At 51.7% G+C, this 27,549-nt stretch overlaps 1 protein-coding gene across 4 annotated transcripts in view; it reads left to right on the top strand.

Annotated features, from left to right (window-relative positions):
- Positions 1-27,549, top strand: part of LOC124046348 (palmitoyltransferase ZDHHC14-like) — a 122,354-nt gene that overhangs the window by 88,410 nt on the left and 6,395 nt on the right. For all 4 annotated transcript variants that reach the window (XM_046366631.1, XM_046366634.1, XM_046366632.1 and 1 more), the window contains exon 9: positions 22,297-22,399. In XM_046366631.1, coding sequence (XP_046222587.1) covers positions 22,297-22,399 — 103 coding nt within the window. The remainder of the gene's footprint in view (positions 1-22,296; positions 22,400-27,549) is intronic.

The raw sequence follows: 27,549 nt of genomic DNA, 5'->3' as shown, positions 1-27,549 counted from the left end.
TCATGTTCTACACACTCTCTGTGGTGGAGGCTCTGCTTCCCACTCCCAACGTGTCTCTCCTCATGTTCTACACACTCTCTGTGGTGGAGGCTCTGCTTCCCACTCCCAACGTGTCTCCCTCATGTTCTACACACTCTCTGTGGTGGAGGCTCTGCTTCCCACTCCCAACGCGTCTCTCCTCATGTTCTACACACTCTCTGTGGTGGAGGCTCTGCTTCCCACTCCCAACGCGTCTCTCCTCATGTTCTACACACTCTCTGTGGTGGAGGCTCTGCTTCCCACTCCCAACGCGTCTCTCCTCATGTTCTACACACTCTGTGGTGGAGGCTCTGCTTCCCACTCCCAACGCGTCTCTCCTCATGTTCTACACACTCTCTGTGGTGGAGGCTCTGCTTCCCACTCCCAACGTGTCTCTCCTCATGTTCTACACACTCTCTGTGGTGGAGGCCAAGCTTCCCACTCCCAACGTGTCTCTCCTCATGTTCTACACACTCTCTGTGGTGGAGGCTCTGCTTCCCACTCCCAACGTGTCTCTCCTCATGTTCTACACACTCTCTGTGGTGGAGGCTCTGCTTCCCACTCCCAACGCGTCTCTCCTCATGTTCTACACACTCTCTGTGGTGGAGGCTCTGCTTCCCACTCCCAACGCGTCTCTCCTCATGTTCTACACACTCTCTGTGGTGGAGGCTCTGCTTCCCACTCCCAACGCGTCTCTCCTCATGTTCTACACACTCTGTGGTGGAGGCTCTGCTTCCCACTCCCAACGTGTCTCTCCTCATGTTCTACACACTCTCTGTGGTGGAGGCTCTGCTTCCCACTCCCAACGTGTCTCTCCTCATGTTCTACACACTCTCTGTGGTGGAGGCCAAGCTTCCCACTCCCAACGTGTCTCTCCTCATGTTCTACACACTCTCTGTGGTGGAGGCTCTGCTTCCCACTCCCAACGTGTCTCTCCTCATGTTCTACACACTCTCTGTGGTGGAGGCTCTGCTTCCCACTCCCAACGTGTCTCTCCTCATGTTCTACACACTCTCTGTGGTGGAGGCTCTGCTTCCCACTCCCAACGCGTCTCTCCTCATGTTCTACACACTCTCTGTGGTGGAGGCTCTGCTTCCCACTCCCAACGCGTCTCTCCTCATGTTCTACACACTCTGTGGTGGAGGCTCTGCTTCCCACTCCCAACGCGTCTCTCCTCATGTTCTACACACTCTCTGTGGTGGAGGCTCTGCTTCCCACTCCCAACGTGTCTCTCCTCATGTTCTACACACTCTCTGTGGTGGAGGCCAAGCTTCCCACTCCCAACGTGTCTCTCCTCATGTTCTACACACTCTCTGTGGTGGAGGCTCTGCTTCCCACTCCCAACGTGTCTCTCCTCATGTTCTACACACTCTCTGTGGTGGAGGCTCTGCTTCCCACTCCCAACGTGTCTCTCCTCATGTTCTACACACTCTCTGTGGTGGAGGCTCTGCTTCCCACTCCCAACGTGTCTCTCCTCATGTTCTACACACTCTCTGTGGTGGAGGCTCTGCTTCCCACTCCCAACGTGTCTCTCCTCATGTTCTACACACTCTCTGTGGTGGAGGCTCTGCTTCCCACTCCCAATGTGTCTCTCCTCATGTTCTACACACTCTCTGTGGTGGAGGCTCTGGTTCTACACTGTGTCTGTGGTGGAGGCTCTGCTTCCCACTCCCAACGTGTCTCTCCTAATGTTCTACACACACTCTGTGGTGGAGGCTCTGCTTCCCACTCCCAACGTGTCTCTCCTCATGTTCTACACACTCTCTGTGGTGGAGGCTCTGCTTCCCACTCCCAACGTGTCTCTCCTCATGTTCTACACACTCTCTGTGGTGGAGGCTCTGGTTCTACACTCTGTCTGTGGTGGAGGCTCTGCTTCCCACTCCCAACGTGTCTCTCCTCATGTTCTACACACTCTCTGTGGTTGAGGCTCTGCTTCCCACTCCCAACGTGTCTCTCCTCATGTTCTACACACTCTCTGTGGTGGAGGCTCTGCTTCCCACTCCCAACGTGTCTCTCCTCATGTTCTACACACTCTCTGTGGTGGAGGCTCTGCTTCCCACTCCCAACGTGTCTCTCCTAATGTTCTACACACTCTCTGTGGTGGAGGCTCTGGTTCTACACTCTGTCTGTGGTGGAGGCTCTGCTTCCCACTCCCAACGTGTCTGTCCTCATGTTCTACACACTCTCTGTGGTTGAGGCTCTGCTTCCCACTCCCAACGTGTCACTCCTCATGTTCTACACACTCTGTGGTGGAGGCTCTGCTTCCCACTCCCAACGTGTCTCTCCTCATGTTCTACACACTCTCTGTGGTGGAGGCTCTGCTTCCCACTCCCAACGTGTCTCTCCTCATGTTCTACACACTCTCTGTGGTAGAGGCTCTGCTTCCCACTCCCAACGTGTCTCTCCTCATGTTCTACACACTCTCTGTGGTGGAGGCTCTGCTTCCCACTCCCAACGTGTCTCTCCTCATGTTCTACACACTCTCTGTGGTGGAGGCTCTGCTTCCCACTCCCAACGTGTCTCTCCTCATGTTCTACACACTCTCTGTGGTGGAGGCTCTGCTTCCCACTCCCAACGTGTCTCTCCTCATGTTCTACACACTCTCTGTGGTGGAGGCTCTGCTTCCCACTCCCAACGTGTCTCTCCTCATGTTCTACACACTCTCTGTGGTGGAGGCTCTGCTTCCCACTCCCAACGCGTCTCTCCTCATGTTCTACACACTCTCTGTGGTGGAGGCTCTGCTTCCCACTCCCAACGCGTCTCTCCTCATGTTCTACACACTCTGTGGTGGAGGCTCTGCTTCCCACTCCCAACGCGTCTCTCCTCATGTTCTACACACTCTCTGTGGTGGAGGCTCTGCTTCCCACTCCCAACGTGTCTCTCCTCATGTTCTACACACTCTCTGTGGTGGAGGCCAAGCTTCCCACTCCCAACGTGTCTCTCCTCATGTTCTACACACTCTCTGTGGTGGAGGCTCTGCTTCCCACTCCCAACGTGTCTCTCATGTTCTACACACTCTCTGTGGTGGAGGCTCTGCTTCCCACTCCCAACGTGTCTCTCATGTTCTACACACTCTCTGTGGTGGAGGCTCTGGTTCCCACTCCCAACGTGTCTCTCCTCATGTTCTACACACTCTCTGTGGTGGAGGCTCTGCTTCTCACTCCCAACGTGTCTCTCCTCATGTTCTACACACTCTCTGTGGTGGAGGCTCTGCTTCCCACTCCCAACGTGTCTCTCCTCATGTTCTACACACTCTCTGTGGTGGAGGCTCTGCTTCCCACTCCCAACGCGTCTCTCCTCATGTTCTACACACTCTGTGGTGGAGGCTCTGCTTCCCACTCCCAACGTGTCTCTCCTCATGTTCTACACACTCTCTGTGGTGGAGGCCAAGCTTCCCACTCCCAACGTGTCTCTCCTCATGTTCTACACACTCTCTGTGGTGGAGGCTCTGCTTCCCACTCCCAACGTGTCTCTCCTCATGTTCTACACACTCTCTGTGGTGGAGGCTCTGCTTCCCACTCCCAACGTGTCTCTCCTCATGTTCTACACACTCTCTGTGGTGGAAGCTCTGCTTCCCACTCCCAACGTGTCTCTCCTCATGTTCTACACACTCTCTGTGGTGGAGGCTCTGCTTCCCACTCCCAACGTTTCTCTCCTCATGTTCTACACACTCTCTGTGGTGGAGGCTCTGCTTCCCACTCCCAACGTGTCTCTCCTCATGTTCTACACACTCTCTGTGGTGGAGGCTCTGCTTCCCACTCCCAACGTGTCTCTCCTCATGTTCTACACACTCTCTGTGGTAGAGGCTCTGCTTCCCACTCCCAACGTGTCTCTCCTCATGTTCTACACACTCTCTGTGGTGGAGGCTCTGCTTCCCACTCCCAACGTGTCTCTCCTCATGTTCTACACACTCTCTGTGGTGGAGGCTCTGCTTCCCACTCCCAACGTGTCTCTCCTCATGTTCTACACACTCTCTGTGGTGGAGGCTCTGCTTCCCACTCCCAACGTGTCTCTCCTCATGTTCTACACACTCTCTGTGGTGGAGGCTCTGGTTCTACACTCTGTCTGTGGTGGAGGCTCTGCTTCCCACTCCCAACGTGTCTCTCCTCATGTTCTACACACTCTCTGTGGTGGAGGCTCTGCTTCCCACTCCCAACGTGTCTCTCCTCATGTTCTACACACTCTCTGTGGTGGAGGCTCTGCTTCCCACTCCCAACGTGTCTCTCCTCATGTTCTACACACTGTCTGTGTTGGAGGCTCTGCTTCCCACTCCCAACGTGTCTCTCCTCATGTTCTACACACTCTCTGTGGTGGAGGCTCTGCTTCCCACTCCCAACGTGTCTCTCCTCATGTTCTACACACTCTCTGTGGTAGAGGCTCTGCTTCCCACTCCCAACGTGTCTCTCCTCATGTTCTACACACTCTCTGTGGTGGAGGCTCTGCTTCCCACTCCCAACGTGTCTCTCCTAATGTTCTACACACACTCTGTGGTGGAGGCTCTGCTTCCCACTCCCAACGTGTCTCTCCTCATGTTCTACACACTCTCTGTGGTGGAGGCTCTGCTTCCCACTCCCAACGTGTCTCTCCTCATGTTCTACACACTCTCTGTGGTGGAGGCTCTGCTTCCCACTCCCAACGTGTCTCTCATGTTCTACACACTCTCTGTGGTGGAGGCTCTGCTTCCCACTCCCAACGTGTCTCTCCTCATGTTCTACACACTCTCTGTGGTGGAGGCTCTGCTTCCCACTCCCAACGTGTCTCTCCTCATGTTCTACACACTCTCTGTGGTGGAGGCTCTGCTTCCCACTCCCAACGTGTCTCTCCTCATGTTCTACACACTCTCTGTGGTGGAGGCTCTGCTTCCCACTCCCAACGTGTCTCCACATGTTCTATACTCTCTGTGGTGGAGGCTCTGGTTCTACACACTCTCTGTGGTGGAGGCTCTGGTTCTACACTCTCTCTGTGGTGGAGGCTCTGGTTCTACACTCTCTCTGTGGTGGAGGCTCTGGTTCTACACTCTCTCCCTGTGGTGGAGGCTCTGCTTCCCACTCCCAACATGCCTCTCCTCATGTTCTACACACTCTCTCTGTGGTGGAGGCTCTGCTTCCCACTCCCAACGTGTCTCTCCTCATGTTCTACACACTCTCTGTGGTGGAGGCTCTGCTTCCCACTCCCAACGTGTCTCTCCTCATGTTCTACACACTCTCTCTGGTGGAGGCTCTGCTTCCCACTCCCAACGTGTCTCTCCTCATGTTCTACACACTCTCTGTGGTGGAGGCTCTGCTTCCCACTCCCAACGTGTCTCTCCTCATGTTCTACACACTCTGTCTGTTGTGGAGGCTCTGCTTCCCACTCCCAACGTGTCTCTCATGTTCTACACACTCTCTGTGGTGGAGGCTCTGCTTCCCACTCCCAACGTGTCTCTCATGTTCTACACACTCTCTGTGGTGGAGGCTCTGGTTCCCACTCCCAACGTGTCTCTCCTCATGTTCTACACACTCTCTGTGGTGGAGGCTCTGCTTCTCACTCCCAACGTGTCTCTCCTCATGTTCTACACACTCTCTGTGGTTGAGGCTCTGCTTCCCACTCCCAACGTGTCTCTCCTCATGTTCTACACACTCTCTGTGGTGGAGGCTCTGCTTCCCACTCCCAACGTGTCTCTCCTAATGTTCTACACACTCTCTGTGGTGGAGGCTCTGCTTCCCACTCCCAATGTGTCTCTCCTCATGTTCTACACACTCTCTGTGGTGGAGGCTCTGCTTCCCACTCCCAACGTGTCTCTCCTCATGTTCTACACACTCTCTGTGGTGGAGGCTCTGCTTCCCACTCCCAACGTGTCTCTCCTCATGTTCTACACACTCTCTGTGGTGGAGGCTCTGCTTCCCACTCCCAACGTGTCTCTCCTCATGTTCTACACACTCTCTGTGGTGGAGGCTCTGCTTCCCACTCCCAACATGTCTCCTCATGTTCTACACTCTCTCTGTGGAGGAGGCTCTGCTTCCCACTCCCAACGTGTCTCCTCATGTTCTACACTCTCTGTGGTGGAGGCTCTGCTTCTCACTCCCAACGTGTCTCCTCATGTTCTACACTCTCTGTGGTGGAGGCTCTGCTTCCCACTCCCAACGTGTCTCCTCATGTTCTACACACTCTCTGTGGTGGAGGCTCTGCTTCCCACTCCCAACGTGTCTCTCATGTTCTACACACTCTCTGTGGTGGAGGCTCTGCTTCCCACTCCCAACGTGTCTCTCCTCATGTTCTACACTCTCTGTGGTGGAGGCTCTGCTTCTCACTCCCAACGTGTCTCCTCATGTTCTATACTCTCTCTGTGGTGGAGGCTCTGGTTCTACACACTCTCTCTGTGGTGGAGGCTCTGGTTCTACACACTCTCTCTGTGGTGGAGGCTCTGGTTCTACACTCTCTCTGTGGTGGAGGCTCTGCTTCCCACTCCCAACATGCCTCTCCTCATGTTCTACACACTCTCTCTGTGGTGGAGGCTCTGCTTCCCACTCCCAACGTGTCTCTCCTCATGTTCTACACACTCTCTGTGGTGGAGGCTCTGCTTCCCACTCCCAACGTGTCTCTCCTCATGTTCTACACACTCTCTGTGGTGGAGGCTCTGGTTCTACACTCTGTCTGTGGTGGAGGCTCTGCTTCCCACTCCCAACGTGTCTCTCCTCATGTTCTACACACTCTCTGTGGTGGAGGCTCTGCTTCCCACTCCCAACGTGTCTCTCCTCATGTTCTACACACTCTCTGTGGTGGAGGCTCTGGTTCTACACTCTGTCTGTGGTGGAGGCTCTGCTTCCCACTCCCAACGTGTCTCTCCTCATGTTCTACACACTCTCTGTGGTGGAGGCTCTGGTTCTACACTCTGTCTGTGGTGGAGGCTCTGCTTCCCACTCCCAACGTGTCTCTCCTCATGTTCTACACACTCTCTGTGGTGGAGGCTCTGCTTCCCACTCTCAACGTGTCTCTCCTCATGTTATACACACTATCTGTGGTAGAGGCTCTGCTTCCCACTCCCAACGTGTCTCTCCTCATGTTCTACACACTCTCTGTGGTGGAGGCTCTGCTTCCCACTCCCAACGTGTCTCTCCTCATGTTCTACACACTCTCTGTGGTGGAGGCTCTGCTTCCCACTCCCAACGTGTCTCTCCTCATGTTCTACACACTCTCTGTGGTGGAGGCTCTGGTTCTACACTCTGTCTGTGGTGGAGGCTCTGCTTCCCACTCCCAACGTGTCTCTCCTCATGTTCTACACACTCTCTGTGGTGGAGGCTCTGCTTCCCACTCTCAACGTGTCTCTCCTCATGTTCTACACACTATCTGTGATAGAGGCTCTGCTTCCCACTCCCAACGTGTCTCTCCTCATGTTCTACACACTCTCTGTGGTGGAGGCTCTGCTTCCCACTCCCAACGTGTCTCTCCTCATGTTCTACACACTCTCTGTGGTGGAGGCTCTGCTTCCCACTCCCAACGTGTCTCTCCTCATGTTCTACACACTCTCTGTGGTGGAGGCTCTGGTTCTACACTCTCTCTGTGGTGGAGGCTCTGGTTCTACACTCTCTCCCTGTGGTGGAGGCTCTGCTTCCCACTCCCAACATGCCTCTCCTCATGTTCTACACACTCTCTCTGTGGTGGAGGCTCTGCTTCCCACTCCCAACGTGTCTCTCCTCATGTTCTACACACTCTCTGTGGTGGAGGCTCTGCTTCCCACTCCCAACGTGTCTCTCCTCATGTTCTACACACTCTCTCTGGTGGAGGCTCTGCTTCCCACTCCCAACGTGTCTCTCCTCATGTTCTACACACTCTCTGTGGTGGAGGCTCTGCTTCCCACTCCCAACGTGTCTCTCCTCATGTTCTACACACTCTGTCTGTTGTGGAGGCTCTGCTTCCCACTCCCAACGTGTCTCTCATGTTCTACACACTCTCTGTGGTGGAGGCTCTGCTTCCCACTCCCAACGTGTCTCTCATGTTCTACACACTCTCTGTGGTGGAGGCTCTGGTTCCCACTCCCAACGTGTCTCTCCTCATGTTCTACACACTCTCTGTGGTGGAGGCTCTGCTTCTCACTCCCAACGTGTCTCTCCTCATGTTCTACACACTCTCTGTGGTTGAGGCTCTGCTTCCCACTCCCAACGTGTCTCTCCTCATGTTCTACACACTCTCTGTGGTGGAGGCTCTGCTTCCCACTCCCAACGTGTCTCTCCTAATGTTCTACACACTCTCTGTGGTGGAGGCTCTGCTTCCCACTCCCAATGTGTCTCTCCTCATGTTCTACACACTCTCTGTGGTGGAGGCTCTGCTTCCCACTCCCAACGTGTCTCTCCTCATGTTCTACACACTCTGTGGTGGAGGCTCTGCTTCCCACTCCCAACGTGTCTCTCCTCATGTTCTACACACTCTCTGTGGTGGAGGCTCTGCTTCCCACTCCCAACGTGTCTCTCCTCATGTTCTACACACTCTCTGTGGTGGAGGCTCTGCTTCCCACTCCCAACATGTCTCCTCATGTTCTACACTCTCTCTGTGGAGGAGGCTCTGCTTCCCACTCCCAACGTGTCTCCTCATGTTCTACACTCTCTGTGGTGGAGGCTCTGCTTCTCACTCCCAACGTGTCTCCTCATGTTCTACACTCTCTGTGGTGGAGGCTCTGCTTCCCACTCCCAACGTGTCTCCTCATGTTCTACACACTCTCTGTGGTGGAGGCTCTGCTTCCCACTCCCAACGTGTCTCTCATGTTCTACACACTCTCTGTGGTGGAGGCTCTGCTTCCCACTCCCAACGTGTCTCTCCTCATGTTCTACACTCTCTGTGGTGGAGGCTCTGCTTCTCACTCCCAACGTGTCTCCTCATGTTCTATACTCTCTCTGTGGTGGAGGCTCTGGTTCTACACACTCTCTCTGTGGTGGAGGCTCTGGTTCTACACACTCTCTCTGTGGTGGAGGCTCTGGTTCTACACTCTCTGTGGTGGAGGCTCTGCTTCCCACTCCCAACATGCCTCTCCTCATGTTCTACACACTCTCTCTGTGGTGGAGGCTCTGCTTCCCACTCCCAACGTGTCTCTCCTCATGTTCTACACACTCTCTGTGGTGGAGGCTCTGCTTCCCACTCCCAACGTGTCTCTCCTCATGTTCTACACACTCTCTGTGGTGGAGGCTCTGGTTCTACACTCTGTCTGTGGTGGAGGCTCTGCTTCCCACTCCCAACGTGTCTCTCCTCATGTTCTACACACTCTCTGTGGTGGAGGCTCTGCTTCCCACTCCCAACGTGTCTCTCCTCATGTTCTACACACTCTCTGTGGTGGAGGCTCTGGTTCTACACTCTGTCTGTGGTGGAGGCTCTGCTTCCCACTCCCAACGTGTCTCTCCTCATGTTCTACACACTCTCTGTGGTGGAGGCTCTGGTTCTACACTCTGTCTGTGGTGGAGGCTCTGCTTCCCACTCCCAACGTGTCTCTCCTCATGTTCTACACACTCTCTGTGGTGGAGGCTCTGCTTCCCACTCTCAACGTGTCTCTCCTCATGTTATACACACTATCTGTGGTAGAGGCTCTGCTTCCCACTCCCAACGTGTCTCTCCTCATGTTCTACACACTCTCTGTGGTGGAGGCTCTGCTTCCCACTCCCAACGTGTCTCTCCTCATGTTCTACACACTCTCTGTGGTGGAGGCTCTGCTTCCCACTCCCAACGTGTCTCTCCTCATGTTCTACACACTCTCTGTGGTGGAGGCTCTGGTTCTACACTCTGTCTGTGGTGGAGGCTCTGCTTCCCACTCCCAACGTGTCTCTCCTCATGTTCTACACACTCTCTGTGGTGGAGGCTCTGCTTCCCACTCTCAACGTGTCTCTCCTCATGTTCTACACACTATCTGTGATAGAGGCTCTGCTTCCCACTCCCAACGTGTCTCTCCTCATGTTCTACACACTCTCTGTGGTGGAGGCTCTGCTTCCCACTCCCAACGTGTCTCTCCTCATGTTCTACACACTCTCTGTGGTGGAGGCTCTGCTTCCCACTCCCAACGTGTCTCTCCTCATGTTCTACACACTCTCTGTGGTGGAGGCTCTGCTTCCCACTCCCAATGTGTCTCTCCTCATGTTCTACACACTCTCTGTGGTGGAGGCTCTGGTTCTACACTGTGTCTGTGGTGGAGGCTCTGCTTCCCACTCCCAACGTGTCTCTCCTAATGTTCTACACACACTCTGTGGTGGAGGCTCTGCTTCCCACTCCCAACGTGTCTCTCCTCATGTTCTACACACTCTCTGTGGTGGAGGCTCTGCTTCCCACTCCCAACGTGTCTCTCCTCATGTTCTACACACTCTCTGTGGTGGAGGCTCTGGTTCTACACTCTGTCTGTGGTGGAGGCTCTGCTTCCCACTCCCAACGTGTCTCTCCTCATGTTCTACACACTCTCTGTGGTTGAGGCTCTGCTTCCCACTCCCAACGTGTCTCTCCTCATGTTCTACACACTCTCTGTGGTGGAGGCTCTGCTTCCCACTCCCAACGTGTCTCTCCTCATGTTCTACACACTCTCTGTGGTGGAGGCTCTGCTTCCCACTCCCAACGTGTCTCTCCTAATGTTCTACACACTCTCTGTGGTGGAGGCTCTGGTTCTACACTCTGTCTGTGGTGGAGGCTCTGCTTCCCACTCCCAACGTGTCTGTCCTCATGTTCTACACACTCTCTGTGGTTGAGGCTCTGCTTCCCACTCCCAACGTGTCACTCCTCATGTTCTACACACTCTGTGGTGGAGGCTCTGCTTCCCACTCCCAACGTGTCTCTCCTCATGTTCTACACACTCTCTGTGGTGGAGGCTCTGCTTCCCACTCCCAACGTGTCTCTCCTCATGTTCTACACACTCTCTGTGGTAGAGGCTCTGCTTCCCACTCCCAACGTGTCTCTCCTCATGTTCTACACACTCTCTGTGGTGGAGGCTCTGCTTCCCACTCCCAACGTGTCTCTCCTCATGTTCTACACACTCTCTGTGGTGGAGGCTCTGCTTCCCACTCCCAACGTGTCTCTCCTCATGTTCTACACACTCTCTGTGGTGGAGGCTCTGCTTCCCACTCCCAACGTGTCTCTCCTCATGTTCTACACACTCTCTGTGGTGGAGGCTCTGGTTCTACACTCTGTCTGTGGTGGAGGCTCTGCTTCCCACTCCCAACGTGTCTCTCCTGATGTTCTACACACTCTCTGTGGTGGAGGCTCTGGTTCTACACTCTGTCTGTGGTGGAGGCTCTGCTTCCCACTCCCAACGTGTCTCTCCTCATGTTCTACGCACTCTCTGTGGTTGAGGCTCTGCTTCCCACTCCCAACGTGTCTCTCCTCATGTTCTACACACTCTCTGTGGTGGAGGCTCTGCTTCCCACTCCCAACGTGTCTGTCCTCATGTTCTACACACTCTCTGTGGTGGAGGCTCTGCTTCCCACTCCCAACGTGTCTCTCCTAATGTTCTACACACTCTCTGTGGTGGAGGCTCTGCTTCCCACTCCCAACGTGTCTCTCCTCATGTTCTACACACTCTCTGTGGTGGAGGCTCTGCTTCCCACTCCCAACGTGTCTCTCCTCATGTTCTACACACTCTCTGTGGTGGAGGCTCTGCTTCCCACTCCCAACGTGTCTCTCCTCATGTTCTACACACTCTCTGTGGTGGAGGCTCTGCTTCCCACTCCCAATGTGTCTCTCCTCATGTTCTACACACTCTCTGTGGTGGAGGCTCTGCTTCCCACTCCCAACGTGTCTCTCCTAATGTTCTACACACTCTCTGTGGTGGAGGCTCTGGTTCTACACTCTGTCTGTGGTGGAGGCTCTGCTTCCCACTCCCAACGTGTCTGTCCTCATGTTCTACACACTCTCTGTGGTTGAGGCTCTGCTTCCCACTCCCAACGTGTCACTCCTCATGTTCTACACACTCTGTGGTGGAGGCTCTGCTTCCCACTCCCAACGTGTCTCTCCTCATGTTCTACACACTCTCTGTGGTGGAGGCTCTGCTTCCCACTCCCAACGTGTCTCTCCTCATGTTCTACACACTCTCTGTGGTAGAGGCTCTGCTTCCCACTCCCAACGTGTCTCTCCTCATGTTCTACACACTCTCTGTGGTGGAGGCTCTGCTTCCCACTCCCAACGTGTGTCTCCTCATGTTCTACACACTCTCTGTGGTGGAGGCTCTGCTTCCCACTCCCAACGTGTCTCTCCTCATGTTCTACACACTCTCTGTGGTGGAGGCTCTGCTTCCCACTCCCAACGTGTCTCTCCTCATGTTCTACACACTCTCTGTGGTGGAGGCTCTGGTTCTACACTCTGTCTGTGGTGGAGGCTCTGCTTCCCACTCCCAACGTGTCTCTCCTCATGTTCTACACACTCTCTGTGGTGTAGGCTCTGGTTCTACACTCTGTCTGTGGTGGAGGCTCTGCTTCCCACTCCCAACGTGTCTCTCCTCATGTTCTACGCACTCTCTGTGGTTGAGGCTCTGCTTCCCACTCCCAACGTGTCTCTCCTCATGTTCTACACACTCTCTGTGGTGGAGGCTCTGCTTCCCACTCCCAACGTGTCTCTCCTCATGTTCTACACACTCTCTGTGGTGGAGGCTCTGCTTCCCACTCCCAACGTGTCTCTCCTAATGTTCTACACACTCTCTGTGGTGGAGGCTCTGCTTCCCACTCCCAACGTGTCTCTCCTCATGTTCTACACACTCTGTGGTGGAGGCTCTGCTTCCCACTCCCAACGTGTCTCTCCTCATGTTCTACACACTCTCTGTGGTGGAGGCTCTGCTTCCCACTCCCAACGTGTCTCTCCTCATGTTCTACACACTCTGTCTGTTGTGGAGGCTCTGCTTCCCACTCCCAACGTGTCTCTCATGTTCTACACACTCTCTGTGGTGGAGGCTCTGGTTCTACACTCTATCTGTGGTGGAGGCTCTGCTTCCCACTCCCAACGTGTCTGTCCTCATGTTCTACACACTCTCTGTGGTGGAGGCTCTGCTTCCCACTCCCAACGTGTCTCTCCTCATGTTCTACACACTCTCTGTGGTGGAGGCTCTGCTTCCCACTCCCAACGTGTCTCTCCTCATGTTCTACACACTCTCTGTGGTGGAGGCTCTGCTTCCCACTCCCAACGTGTCTCTCCTCATGTTCTACACACTCTCTGTGGTGGAGGCTCTGCTTCCCACTCCCAACGTGTCTCTCCTCATGTTCTACACACTCTCTGTGGTGGAGGCTCTGCTTCCCACTCCCAACGTGTCTCTCCTCATGTTCTACACACTCTCTGTGGTGGAGGCTCTGGTTCTACACTCTGTCTGTGGTGGAGGCTCTGCTTCCCACTCCCAACGTGTCTCTCCTAATGTTCTACACACTCTCTGTGGTGGAGGCTCTGCTTCCCACTCCCAACGTGTCTCTCCTCATGTTCTACACACTCTCTGTGGTGGAGGCTCTGCTTCCCACTCCCAACGTGTCTCTCCTCATGTTCTACACACTCTCTGTGGTGGAGGCTCTGGTTCTACACTCTGTCTGTGGTGGAGGCTCTGCTTCCCACTCCCAACGTGTCTCTCCTCATGTTCTACACACTCTCTGTGGTTGAGGCTCTGCTTCCCACTCCCAACGTGTCTCTCCTCATGTTCTACACACTCTCTGTGGTGGAGGCTCTGCTTCCCACTCCCAACGTGTCTCTCCTCATGTTCTACACACTCTGTCTGTTGTGGAGGCTCTGCGTCCCACTCCCAACGTGTCTCTCATGTTCTACACACTCGCTGTGGTGGAGGCTCTGGTTCTACACTCTGTCTGTGGTGGAGGCTCTGCTTCCCACTCCCAACGTGTCTGTCCTCATGTTCTACACACTCTCTGTGGTTGAGGCTCTGCTTCCCACTCCCAACGTGTCTCTCCTCATGTTCTACACACTCTCTGTGGTGGAGGCTCTGCTTCCCACTCCCAACGTGTCTCTCCTCATGTTCTACACACTCTCTGTGGTGGAGGCTCTGCTTCCCACTCCCAACGTGTCTCTCCTCATGTTCTACACACTCTCTGTGGTGGAGGCTCTGCTTCTCACTCCCAACGTGTCTCCTCATGTTCTATACTCTCTCTGTGGTGGAGGCTCTGCTTCCCACTCCCAACGTGTCTCTCCTCATGTTCTACACACTCTCTGTGGTGGAGGCTCTGCTTCCCACTCCCAACGTGTCTCCTCATGTTCTATACTCTCTCTGTGGTGGAGGCTCTGGTTCTACACACTCTCTCTGTGGTGGAGGCTCTGGTTCTACACACTATCTCTGTGGTGGAGGCTCTGGTTCTACACACTCTCCCTGTGGTGGAGGCTCTGCTTCCCACTCCCAACATGCCTCTCCTCATGTTCTACACACTCTCTCTGTGGTGGAGGCTCTGCTTCCCACTCCCAACGTGTCTCTCCTCATGTTCTACACACTCTCTGTGGTGGAGGCTCTGCTTCCCACTCCCAACGTGTCTCTCCTCATGTTCTACACACTCTCTGTGGTGGAGGCTCTGGTTCTACACTCTGTCTGTGGTGGAGGCTCTGCTTCCCACTCCCAACGTGTCTCTCTTCATGTTCTACACACTCTCTGTGGTGGAGGCTCTGCTTCCCACTCCCAACGTGTCTCTCCTCATGTTCTACACACTCTCTGTGGTGGAGGCTCTGGTTCTACACTCTGTCTGTGGTGGAGGCTCTGCTTCCCACTCCCAACGTGTCTCTCCTCATGTTCTACACACTCTCTGTGGTGGAGGCTCTGGTTCTACACTCTGTCTGTGGTGGAGGCTCTGCTTCCCACTCCCAACGTGTCTCTCCTCATGTTCTACACACTCTGTGGTGGAGGCTCTGCTTCCCACTCCCAACGTGTCTCTCCTCATGTTCTACACACTCTCTGTGGTGGAGGCTCTGCTTCCCACTCCCAACGTGTCTCTCCTCATGTTCTACACACTCTCTGTGGTGGAGGCTCTGCTTCCCACTCCCAATGTGACTCTCCTCATGTTCTACACACTCTCTGTGGTGGAGGCTCTGGTTCTACACTCTGTCTGTGGTGGAGGCTCTGCTTACCACTCCCAACGTGTCTGTCCTCATGTTCTAGACACACTCTGTGGTTGAGGCTCTGCTTCCCACTCCCAACGTGTCTCTCCTCATGTTCTACACACTCTCTGTGGTGGAGGCTCTGCTTCCCACTCCCAACGTGTCTCTCCTCATGTTCTACACACTCTCTGTGGTAGAGGCTCTGCTTCCCACTCCCAACGTGTCTCTCCTCATGTTCTACACACTCTCTGTGGTGGAGGCTCTGCTTCCCACTCCCAACGTGTCTCTCCTCATGTTCTACACACTCTCTGTGGTGGAGGCTCTGCTTCCCACTCCCAACGTGTCTCTCCTCATGTTCTACACACTCTCTGTGGTGGAGGCTCTGCTTCTCACTCCCAACGTGTCTCTCCTCATGTTCTACACACTCTCTGTGGTGGAGGCTCTGGTTCTACACTCTGTCTGTGGTGGAGGCTCTGCTTCCCACTCCCAACGTGTCTCTCCTCACATTCTACACACTCTCTGTGGTTGAGGCTCTGCTTCCCACTCCCAACGTGTCTCTCCTCATGTTCTACACACTCTCTGTGGTGGAGGCTCTGCTTCCCACTCCCAACGTGTCTCTCCTCATGTTCTACACACTCTCTGTGGTGGAGGCTCTGCTTCCCACTCCCAACGTGTCTCTCCTCATGTTCTACACACTCTCTGTGGTGGAGGCTCTGGTTCTACACTCTGTCTGTGGTGGAGGCTCTGCTTCCCACTCCCAACGTGTCTCTCCTAATGTTCTACACACTCTGTGGTGGAGGCTCTGCTTCCCACTCCCAACGTGTCTCTCCTCATGTTCTACACACTCTCTGTGGTGGAGGCTCTGCTTCCCACTCCCAACGTGTCTCTCCTCATGTTCTACACACTCTCTGTGGTGGAGGCTCTGCTTCCCACTCCCAACGTGTCTCTCCTCATGTTCTACACACTCTCTGTGGTGGAGGCTCTGCTTCCCACTCCCAACGTGTCTCTCATGTTCTACACACTCTCTGTGGTGGAGGCTCTGCTTCCCACTCCCAACGTGTCTCTCCTCATGTTCTACACTCTCTGTGGTGGAGGCTCTGCTTCCCACTCCCAACGTGTCTCTCCTCATGTTCTACACACTCTCTGTGGTGGAGGCTCTGCTTCCCACTCCCAACGTGTCTCTCCTCATGTTCTACACACTCTCTGTGGTGGAGGCTCTGCTTCCCACTCCCAACGTGTCTCTCCTCATGTTCTACACACTCTCTGTGGTGGAGGCTCTGCTTCCCACTCCCAACGTGTCTCCCTCATGTTCTACACACTCTCTGTGGTGGAGGCTCTGCTTCCCACTCCCAACGTGTCTCTCCTCATGTTCTACACTCTCTGTGGTGGAGGCTCTGCTTCTCACTCCCAACGTGTCTCCTCATGTTCTATACTCTCTCTGTGGTGGAGGCTCTGGTTCTACACACTCTCTCTGTGGTGGAGGCTCTGGTTCTACACACTCTCTCTGTGGTGGAGGCTCTGGTTCTACACTCTCTTTGTGGTGGAGGCTCTGGTTCTACACTCTCTCTGTGGTGGAGGCTCTGGTTCTACACACTCTCCCTGTGGTGGAGGCTCTGCTTCCCACTCCCAACATGCCTCTCCTCATGTTCTACACACTCTCTGTGGTGGAGGCTCTGCTTCCCACTCCCAACGTGTCTATCCTCATGTTCTACACACTCTCTGTGGTGGAGGCTCTGCTTCCCACTCCCAACGTGTCTCTCCTCATGTTCTACACACTCTCTGTGGTGGAGGCTCTGCTTCCCACTCCCAACGTGTCTCTCCTCATGTTCTACACACTCTGTCTGTTGTGGAGGCTCTGCTTCCCACTCCCAACGTGTCTGTCCTCATGTTCTACACACTCTCTGTGGTGGAGGCTCTGGTTCTACACTCTGTCTGTGGTGGAGGCTCTGCTTCCCACTCCCAACGTGTCTGTCCTCATGTTCTACACACTCTCTGTGGTTGAGGCTCTGCTTCCCACTCCCAACGTGTCTCTCCTCATGTTCTACACACTCTCTGTGGTGGAGGCTCTGCTTCCCACTCCCAACGTGTCTCTCCTCATGTTCTACACACTCTCTGTGGTAGAGGCTCTGCTTCCCACTCCCAACGTGTCTCTCCTCATGTTCTACACACTCTCTGTGGTGGAGGCTCTGCTTCCCACTCCCAACGTGTCTCTCCTCATGTTCTACACACTCTCTGTGGTGGAGGCTCTGCTTCCCACTCCCAACGTGTCTCTCCTAATGTTCTACACACTCTCTGTGGTGGAGGCTCTGCTTCCCACTCCCAACGTGTCTCTCCTCATGTTCTACACACTCTCTGTGGTGGAGGCTCTGCTTCCCACTCCCAACGTGTCTCTCCTCATGTTCTACACACTCTCTGTGGTGGAGGCTCTGCTTCCCACTCCCAACGTGTCTCTCATGTTCTACACACTCTCTGTGGTGGAGGCTCTGCTTCCCACTCCCAACGTGTCTCTCCTCATGTTCTACACACTCTCTGTGGTGGAGGCTCTGCTTCCCACTCCCAACGTGTCTCTCATGTTCTACACACTCTCTGTGGTGGAGGCTCTGCTTCCCACTTCCAACGTGTCTCTCCTAATGTTCTACACACTCTCTGTGGTGGAGGCTCTGCTTCCCACTCCCAACGTGTCTCTCCTCATGTTCTACACACTCTCTGTGGTGGAGGCTCTGCTTCCCACTCCCAACGTGTCTCCTCATGTTCTATACTCTCTGTGGTGGAGGCTCTGGTTCCCACTCTCTCTGTGGTGGAGGCTCTGGTTCTACACTCAGGCTCTGGTTCTACACACTCTCCCTGTGGTGGAGGCTCTGCTTCCCACTCCCAACATGCCTCTCCTCATGTTCTACACACTCTCTGTGGTGGAGGCTCTGCTTCCCACTCCCAACGTGTCTCTCCTCATGTTCTACACACTCTCTGTGGTGGAGGCTCTGCTTCCCACTCCCAACGTGTCTCTCCTCATGTTCTACACACTCTCTGTGGTGGAGGCTCTGCTTCCCACTCCCAACGTGTCTCCTCATGTTCTATACTCTCTCTGTGGTGGAGGCTCTGCTTCCCACTCCCAACGTGTCTCTCCTCATGTTCTACACACTCTCTGTGGTGGAGGCTCTGCTTCCCACTCCCAACGTGTCTCTCCTCATGTTCTACACACTCTCTGTGGTGGAGGCTCTGCTTCCCACTCCCAACGTGTCTCCTCATGTTCTACACACTCTCTGTGGTGGAGGCTCTGCTTCCCACTCCCAACGTGTCTCTCCTCATGTTCTACACACTCTCTGTGGTGGAGGCTCTGCTTCCCACTCCCAACGTGTCTCTCCTCATGTTCTACACACTCTCTGTGGTGGAGGCTCTGCTTCCCACTCCCAACGTGTCTCCTCATGTTCTATACTCTCTCTGTGGTGGAGGCTCTGCTTCCCACTCCCAACGTGTCTCTCCTCATGTTCTACACACTCTCTGTGGTGGAGGCTCTGCTTCCCACTCCCAACGTGTCTCTCCTCATGTTCTACACACTCTCTGTGGTGGAGGCTCTGCTTCCCACTCCCAACGTGTCTCTCCTCATGTTCTACACACTCTCTGTGGTGGAGGCTCTGCTTCCCACTCCCAACGTGTCTCCTCATGTTCTATACTCTCTCTGTGGTGGAGGCTCTGCTTCCCACTCCCAACGTGTCTCTCCTCATGTTCTACACACTCTCTGTGGTGGAGGCTCTGCTTCCCACTCCCAACGTGTCTCTCCTCATGTTCTACACACTCTCTGTGGTGGAGGCTCTGCTTCCCACTCCCAACGTGTCTCCTCATGTTCTACACACTCTCTGTGGTGGAGGCTCTGCTTCCCACTCCCAACGTGTCTCTCCTCATGTTCTACACACTCTCTGTGGTGGAGGCTCTGCTTCCCACTCCCAACGTGTCTCTCCTCATGTTCTACACACTCTCTGTGGTGGAGGCTCTGCTTCCCATTCCCAACGTGTCTCCTCATGTTCTATACTCTCTCTGTGGTGGAGGCTCTGCTTCCCACTCCCAACGTGTCTCTCCTCATGTTCTACACACTCTCTGTGGTGGAGGCTCTGGTTCTACACACTCTCTCTGTGGTGGAGGCTCTGGTTCTACACACTCTCTCTGTGGTGGAGGCTCTGGTTCTACACTCTGTCTGTGGAGGAGGCTCTGCTTCCCACTCCCAACGTGTCTCTCCTCATGTTCTACACACTCTCTGTGGTGGAGGCTCTGGTTCTACACACTCTCTCTGTGGTGGAGGCTCTGGTTCTACACACTCTCTCTGTGGTGGAGGCTCTGGTTCTACACTCTCTCTGTGGTGGAGGCTCTGGTTCTACACTCTCTCTGTGGTGGAGGCTCTGGTTCTACACTCTCTCTGTGGTGGAGGCTCTGGTTCTACACACTCTCTCTGTGGTGGAGGCTCTGGTTCTACACTCTCTCTGTGGAGGCTCTGGTTCTACACTCTCTGTGGTGGAGGCTCTGGTTCTACACACTCTCTGTGGTGGAGGCTCTGGTTCTTACACACTCTCTCTGTGGTGGAGGCTCTGGTTCTACACACTCTCTCTGTGGTGGAGGCTCTGGTTCTACACTCTCTCTGTGGTGGAGGCTCTATCTCCCCTTTTACAGTCCAGTTTTCCCCTCTCTGATGAGACAACACAACACGCAGCAGCTCCTCTGTGGCTTGACTGTGTGGTTAAGTCTAAGGCCATTTCAAAAGGCACCTTATTTCCTATGTAGTGCGCTACTTTGACCAGAGCTTAGGCATAGGGTTCCGGTCAAAAGTAGGGCCCTATATAGGGAATTAGGGTGCCATTTTGGACACTCATAAAGGCATGGTACAGTGCATCAGTAGCAGGTCATTAACAGTGAGACGAAAAAGTCTCTCCTTGGTAAAACACGTGTACAGACTAGGGAGAAATGGAATTAACAGGCCAGAGTGGTTAAGGAGGCTTTTAGCCCAGGGGTTGTTAGTGTGTTTTACTGCTCTCTGTGTGAGAGTCCCAACCCAGCCTCCACTGCCCACAGCATTGCTAACTGGTAATGACTCTACTGGTTGGCAGGGGGAGATCCTCTATGGGCAGGTGGTGGGCAAGGGGGGTGGAGTGTGTGTGTGTCTGTTTCTCTTCTTCAGTTCACCTCCATTGAATTCCTGTAAGAGACTCCATTTCTCAGAGTCAACAGGCTCTCTGTTACTGATTACCCTACACACACACACACACGCACACACACACACACACACGCACACACACACACACACACACACACACACACACACACACACACACACACACACACACACACACACACACACACACACACACACACACACACACACACACACACACACACACACACACACACACACACACACACACACACACACACACACACACACACACACACACACACACACACAGGCCTCCCTCAGAGCTGTGTTTCCACTGGCAGAGTTGTTTGTATTCCTTTAGAGCTGATCTGTGTCACTGTTTCATATCATCACACGGCCCCTGGATGTTATCACACACGGCTAGCTCATGACTTCTCTATGTGCTTACACATAACCACACACACACACACACCCTTATACACACACACACACATACACACTATGACAATCCTGTTGCTTAACCTCAGCAGGTTCCTGCCTAACCAGCCATGTCTCAGCCTAGCAACGGTAGTGATCGAACAGAAATAATGATTCACTCCACTGATCTTTGCACGACCTCAATGATTGACTACCAAGAGGAGCGCCTGCATACAGAGTGAGACATTAGGCAGGGCACAAGTCTCCCCTTCGGGGGCTTCCTGGTGTCTGTCTGTGGCAGCTGTGTAGGTTAGGCCCTCTTATTCTTTCACAATATTTGACTCTCTGAAAGGAATTTAATGTGTATTCTGTCCTCTTAACGTTGAGTTACATTGTGTAAGGATATCTGCCAAGGATTTGAAATGAGTATTCAAGGAAATCAAAGCATTTCATTCTGTATTCTTTCTGACAGTTGTGGCTGCTTTGCGTGATGTATTTGACCTTCTTGACATTTGAAAATGTTTGTAATTTGTGTTGCTATGTTTTTGTCATTCTGCATCCTGCTGTTGTCAACCATGTTGAGTTACATTTGTTGTCATGTTGTGCTAGGATATCATGCACTGTTGTCAAGCACTGATTTGTGTTGCTACCATGCATGTTGTCATGTTGTGCTACCATGCTGTTGTCATGTTGTGTTGCTAAATCAATGCTGTTGTCATGTTGTGCATTTGTTGTCATTCACAAAATCTGTTGTTTATAAGAATCATGGACACTCTGTACTGACCAGTTGTGGCTGCTTTGTGTGATGTGATGTTGTGTTGCTACCATGCACTGTTGTCATGTACCATGCTGTTGTCTGTTGACATTGTTGTGCTACCATGTTGTCTGTGTGTTGCTACCATGCCAATGTTGTGTTGCTACCATGTTGTTGTCATGTTGTGTTGCTACCATGCTGTTGTCATGTTGTGCTATGTTGTTGTCATGTTGTGCTACCATGCTGTTGTCATGTTGTGTTGCTACCATGCACTGTTGTCATGTTGTGTTGCTACCATGCACTGTTGTCATGTTGTGCTACCATGCTGTTGTCATGTTGTGTTACCATGCTGTTGTCATGTTGTGTTGCTACCATGTTGTTGTCATGTTGTGTTGCTACCATGCTGTTGTCATGTTGTGTTGCTACCATGTTGTTGTCATGTTGTGTTACTACCATGCACTGTTGTCATATGTTGTTGTCATCTTAGGTCTCTCTTTGTGTAGTGTTGTCTCGTCATGTGTGTTTTCATCCTATATTTAAAAATAAAAATAAATTTAAACCCATCCCCGCAGGAGTCCTTTTGGTAGGCCGTCATTGTAAATAAGAATTTGTTCTTAACTGACTTTCCTAGTTAAATAAAATACAAATAAATGTAGTTTCGGCAGGATCACTGCAAAATAAATATACAGTTTCAGCATTGCTTCAAAGTACAGTATTGAAATAGACTTGGACCTGTGCCTGATTCATTTGTCGAGGAGGTAGGACCCTGTAAAATCAGTTAGAATTGTTTTCTTGATTCTACTAAGTTCAATAAAACATTTGAATATCCTGTTTTAATGTCTGGATTCCTTGATTGCATCTGCGTTCTCCGAGACACAGATATTATATAAGGCGTTAAGGAAGGGATCTACAATATTATTCATATCATTGAATGGTTTCCTCAGATATTTCTCTCTCTCTTCAGTCTCATCGACAGAAGAGGCTTTGTCCAATTGGACACGCCGCAGCCCATCCCGCCAACCAATGGCATCACCATGTACGGATCCACCCAATCACAGAGCCACATGGTAAGCCATTCTCCACTCAATCATTTCCAAACCTACTTATGACCATCATGTCATTGAAAACCCACAAACTCAGACCCTGGTCATCTTAATATGGCTTATGTATTGCCTTCATTATCACATATACTGAACAGAAATGTAAAATGTTGGTTTCATAAGCTAAAATAAAAGATCCCAGACATTTTCCAGATGCAAGAAAAGCTTATTTCTCTCAGTTTGTGTACAAATTTGTGTACATCCATTTAGTGAGCATTTCTCCTTTGCCAAGATAATCCATCCTCCTGACAGGTGTGGCATATCAAGAAGCTGATTAAACAGGATGATCATTACACAGGTGCACCTTGTGCTGGGGACAGTAAAAGGCCACTCTAAAATGTGATTTTTTTTCTCCCCAAAACACAATGCCACAGATGTCTCAAGCTTTGAGGGAGCGTGCAATTGGCATGCTGAATGCAAGAATGTCCACCAGAGCTGTTGCCAGAGAACTGAATGTTAAGTTTTCTACCATAAGCCACCTCCAACTTATTTTTTGAGAATTTGGTTGTACATCTAACCGGCCTCACAATCGCAGACCACGTGTAACCATGCCAGCCCAGGACCTCCACATCTGGCTTCTTCACCTGCGGGGATTGTCTGAGACCAGCCACCCAGACAGCTGATGAAACTGAGGAGTGTTTCTGTCTGTAATAAGCCCTTTTGTGGGGAAAACCCATTCTGATTGGCTGAGCTTGGTTCCACAGTGGGTGGGCCTGGCTGTTAAGTGGGTGGGCCAATGCCCTCCCAGACCCAGCAATGACTGCACCCCATCCCAGTAATGTGAAATCCATAGATCAGGGCCTAATTTATTTCAATTGTCTGATTTCCTTACATGAACTGTAACTCAGTAAAATCATTGAAATTGTTGCATTCATATTATTGTTCTGAGTATACAGTGCATTCGGAAAGTATTCGGACCCCTTGACTTTTTTTCAAATTTTCTTACATTACAGCCTTATTCTAAAATTGATTAAATTGTTTATTTCCTCATTCAACCTACACACAATACATCATGATGACAAAGCAAAAACAGTTTTTTAGAAATATCACATTTACATAAGTATTCAGACTCTTTACTCAGTATTTTGTTGAAGCACCTTTGGCAGCGATGACAGCCTTGAGTCTTCTTGGGTGTGACGCTACATGCCTGGCACACCTGTATTTCGGGAGTTTTTCCCATTTTTCTCTGCAGATCCTCTCAAGCTGTCAGGTTGGATGGGGAGCGTCGCTGTGCAGCTATTTTCAGGTCTCCAGAAATGTTCAATCGGGTTCAAGTCCGGGCTCTGACTGGGCCACTCAAGGACGTTCAGAGACTTGTCCTGAAGCCACTCCTGCCACTCACTCCAGCCACTCTTGTCTTGGCTGTGTGCTTTGGGTCATTGCCCTGTTGGAAGGTGAACCTTCCAGTCCAGTCTGAGGTCCTTAGCGCTCTGGAGCAGGTTTTCATCAAGGATCTCTTTGTACTTTGCTCCATTCATCTTTCTCTCGATCCTGATTATTCTCCCAGTCCCTGCTGCTGAAAAACATCCCCACAGCATGATGCTCCCACCGCAATGCTTCATCATAGGGATAGTGCCTGGTTTCCTCCAGATGTGGCGCTTGGCATTCAGTCCAAAGAGTTCAATCTTTTCATCAGATCAGAGAATCTTGTTTCTCATGGTCTGAGATTCCTTTAGTTGTCTTTTGGCAAACTCCAGGCGGGCTGTCATGTGCCTTTTACTGAGGAGTGGCTTCCGCCTGGCGCCTCTACCATAAAGGCCTGATCGGTGAAGTACTGCAGAGATGGTTGTCCTTCTGGAAGGTTCTCCCATCTCCACAGAGGATGGCCGAACAGTGACCCATCTTTGGCTGACTCACCCTGGGAAACCCAGGACACGGTATTGCAGCTGTGCGTGGCAGTGCCAGCCTCTCCAGCTCTCCACTCATAGTAGCCTGGTGTTTCAGCTGTCGTCTTATATCCTGCAACATATTTCATCTGTAAACAATGGCTCAACTGTCAGCCTTGCAAACGAGATGGATAAACTATCCCAATCAATCTCTGGGGAATTATGATGACCAGCGGTATCACGGTGTGTTATTGCAATCATCAACATTGGTACTTGGTTTAGGCAAAGGGCAGGGTAGGGTCAGAGCGTCGCTCTCTTTTCTCTTTCTCCCTCTGTATACCAATTTTCTCTCTCTCTCTCTCTACATCTCTCTGCAGAGGTGTTCCTGATAAGATGCTGTGCAAGATCTGTTAGGATAGACAAACATTGTTCCTCCCCTCATCATCCCAGGTTCGAAAGCCCACAAACAAGGCTGTTTATCTCTCATCTTTATCCCGCTCAATCCAAATCTATTTAGCCAATCTCATTTCCATCTCTGGTCGACAGATTGGAGCAAATCAACTGTTGGGATTCCAAATAGGGGCTTGTTTATGTTATTATACTCACAGATTTTTACCCATGATGCTCTGTGATCTGGCATTATGGCTGGGAAATAGGTCAGCAGGGGGAGGAGGGACTTGTGTGTGTGCACTGTGACAAGCAATGTCATTGTGGACTGTGGTGTGTATGACTCCTTGGCTTTCCCCACTGTCAACAGTCCCTGTCCCCTCTCGCAAATAAAATGACATGTCGGAGATTTGGGAACCCCAGGGAGGGATTTCTGTGCGTATGTAGTGCTCATGTGCAGTGCACTCCCTTTCCCCCTCTGATTCCTACAAGCTATCAGGCAGACTGACTGGACATGCTGACAATCTAACTAATGTTCTCGGAGGCTTTGACATGGCAGAAAGAGACTGATGGATAGAAAGCAAGAAATGGATGATAGGAGAGACAGAAACAGGGATGGGGAGAATACATGCTCTTTTAGAGAGAAGGCTCCTACAGTACAATCATGGAGAGTGACTTAAACAAGGCCCTGTCAGCTGACAGTGTAATTGGTGTCGGAGTATCGGATCAAAGGGCGTGAAGCTACAAATGTCACTAGATGACGGACAGGGGGCACTGTTTTGAAGCCACCGCACCTCCATCTTGGCAGTCCCCCACTAATGTAAGAAATGTTCTGGAAACTATAGATATGCATTTATTAATGTCGGCATTTGTTTTTGCTACATTTATTATATTACTAACACCTTAATTATTATGTGAGTTAAACATGTTAAAAAATCCTTAAAGTATCATTTTTTTCATCCACACTACAATAACAAAAATACTCAAATTTTGTCCTTGAAACATTTTAATTGGAATAATTGTAGAATTCCATTCATTCCTATAGCAAACTGCTTATTTTGGGGAGTGCCAATATGGCCGATCGGTGGCTACAAAGCCTCTCATTGGCCAATACATAGCAACAGCAATCCAGGGTTTTAATATACATTATTGACCGCACCCCACAATCTGGCAGAGAATGGAAGAAAGAGTCTGTCTGGGAGTCTGGTGGCCCCTTAGTGAACAAGCCATCGTTTCCCTCCTCGTACATTCTAATAAACAGTCACTACTCGCTACAGTCCTCTGAACTTGAATCCAATGGGCTCTTAGAATAAATCGGACCACATAAAATAAGCCCTTGTTCGCGGTGTTCCTGTCCCGCTAACTCTGGTCTTATTGAATTGTTCTAAAGATGTGTCATGGCCATCTGGAATGCTTGAGATGGTTGTGTTGGCTGGGAGACAGGTTTGACATTCCATAACTTTATCACGTGTAGAAATAGAGGCCATCTGTTAAACAGTTATTATTAGTAATATACTGCAGTAATGACTTCCCACGGGGGAACCATTGAAATGTTGCCACTGACATCATCTATCTTTAGTCACCAACTTCGAGAATGTGGTGTGTGCATTTGACAAGACAAGAGAGAGAGTTTACATTGCGAATTGCACCGTTGACTCATCCATGGTCGTCATGTAAATAGTGAAAGGCAGTGTGTCAGTGTACGTAGGCAAATTGGGGAATAATAATCAAGTGCAGAGAATCCAGTCCATTTCCATACATTTTTATGCATGTTCTCTAAAGACATGGTAGGCTGAACAACAGAAGCCTCGACACCATGGCAACGGTGACATCATGCCATATCACACCATCCGTCACAGGCCCCAGTCAGGAAGTGACCGAGAGAACAGTATGTGCGAGCGAGGTGACATCTCGAAGTGGCCATGACCTCTAGTTAAAATAGCATGCGCTTTGTTCTTCCTCTCGCTCTGTCCATGTTCTCTGTAATACTTACCGGCACATCTTTATCTCGTTTTTTTCCTCGCCTTTTCTGTGATGGCTGGCAGCTATTTTTACACAACAAAGGCTTTACAGATATAGATTCTGACCTTGGACTGTTTCAACTTGCCAGCTTCTTCTTGAGTAATGGATGACGACACACAGAACTCCATTGTAGACTCTCCCTTTCTCTTCAACATCTCAGCAGTGTCTACTTGACTGGTGATTGCTAATTCATGAGACGGAATGGCCAACACTGCTCACCTATGTGTCAAACTCATCGAGCTTGAACAGCCCTAACATGAATCAATGTTTACACAGACGTCATCGTTTTATTGCCTGAAACACTCAAGATAAACGCTGAAAATTCAATCAGCGCGTGCCTAAAGTCAGCCGTGATGAAGATACAGAGTAGATGTGCAGGGTTTCGTTCAGGCTAAGTCAGGGTTGGTTGGTTTCCTCTCTCCCTGGCAAGGTGTGAGCTGCTCTTCCTGTAGCCTGCTGAGCTGATGAAAGGTTTACGACCAGGGCTAAACTTATCAGAGCTGAACTTCACTATCTCACAGGCTCATAGCACAGTGAAGCCTGCCAATGTGGGTAATCTGCCCCCTGTTCCTTCACCCACACCTGGGCAGAACAGTGGGCAGCAGTCCCAGACCCAACCCTGTTCAGCAACTCAACCTCTAAAGTCATTTCAGCCAAGGAAATAGTCCGAGCTCATTAGTAAATAATACCATGCTTCTTCTTCCAAAGGGCAGTATGGAGCTGACACATAAAATGCTTTCAGAAAGTCACTTTTGGAGTGTAGCTTTGCCAAAGCAGGTCGCGGGGTGGCAGGTAGCCTAGCGGGGAGCAGTGTTGGGCCACAAACGGAAAGGTTGCTAGTTTGAATCCCCAAGATGACTCTGTGAAAAAAAATGTGTCTGT

This window comes from Oncorhynchus gorbuscha, linkage group LG10 (assembly GCF_021184085.1).
Source record: "Oncorhynchus gorbuscha isolate QuinsamMale2020 ecotype Even-year linkage group LG10, OgorEven_v1.0, whole genome shotgun sequence".
Lineage (NCBI taxonomy): Eukaryota > Metazoa > Chordata > Actinopteri > Salmoniformes > Salmonidae > Oncorhynchus > Oncorhynchus gorbuscha.
Note: the sequence above shows the minus strand (reverse complement) of the source record. Positions and strands in the feature narration are given on the sequence as shown.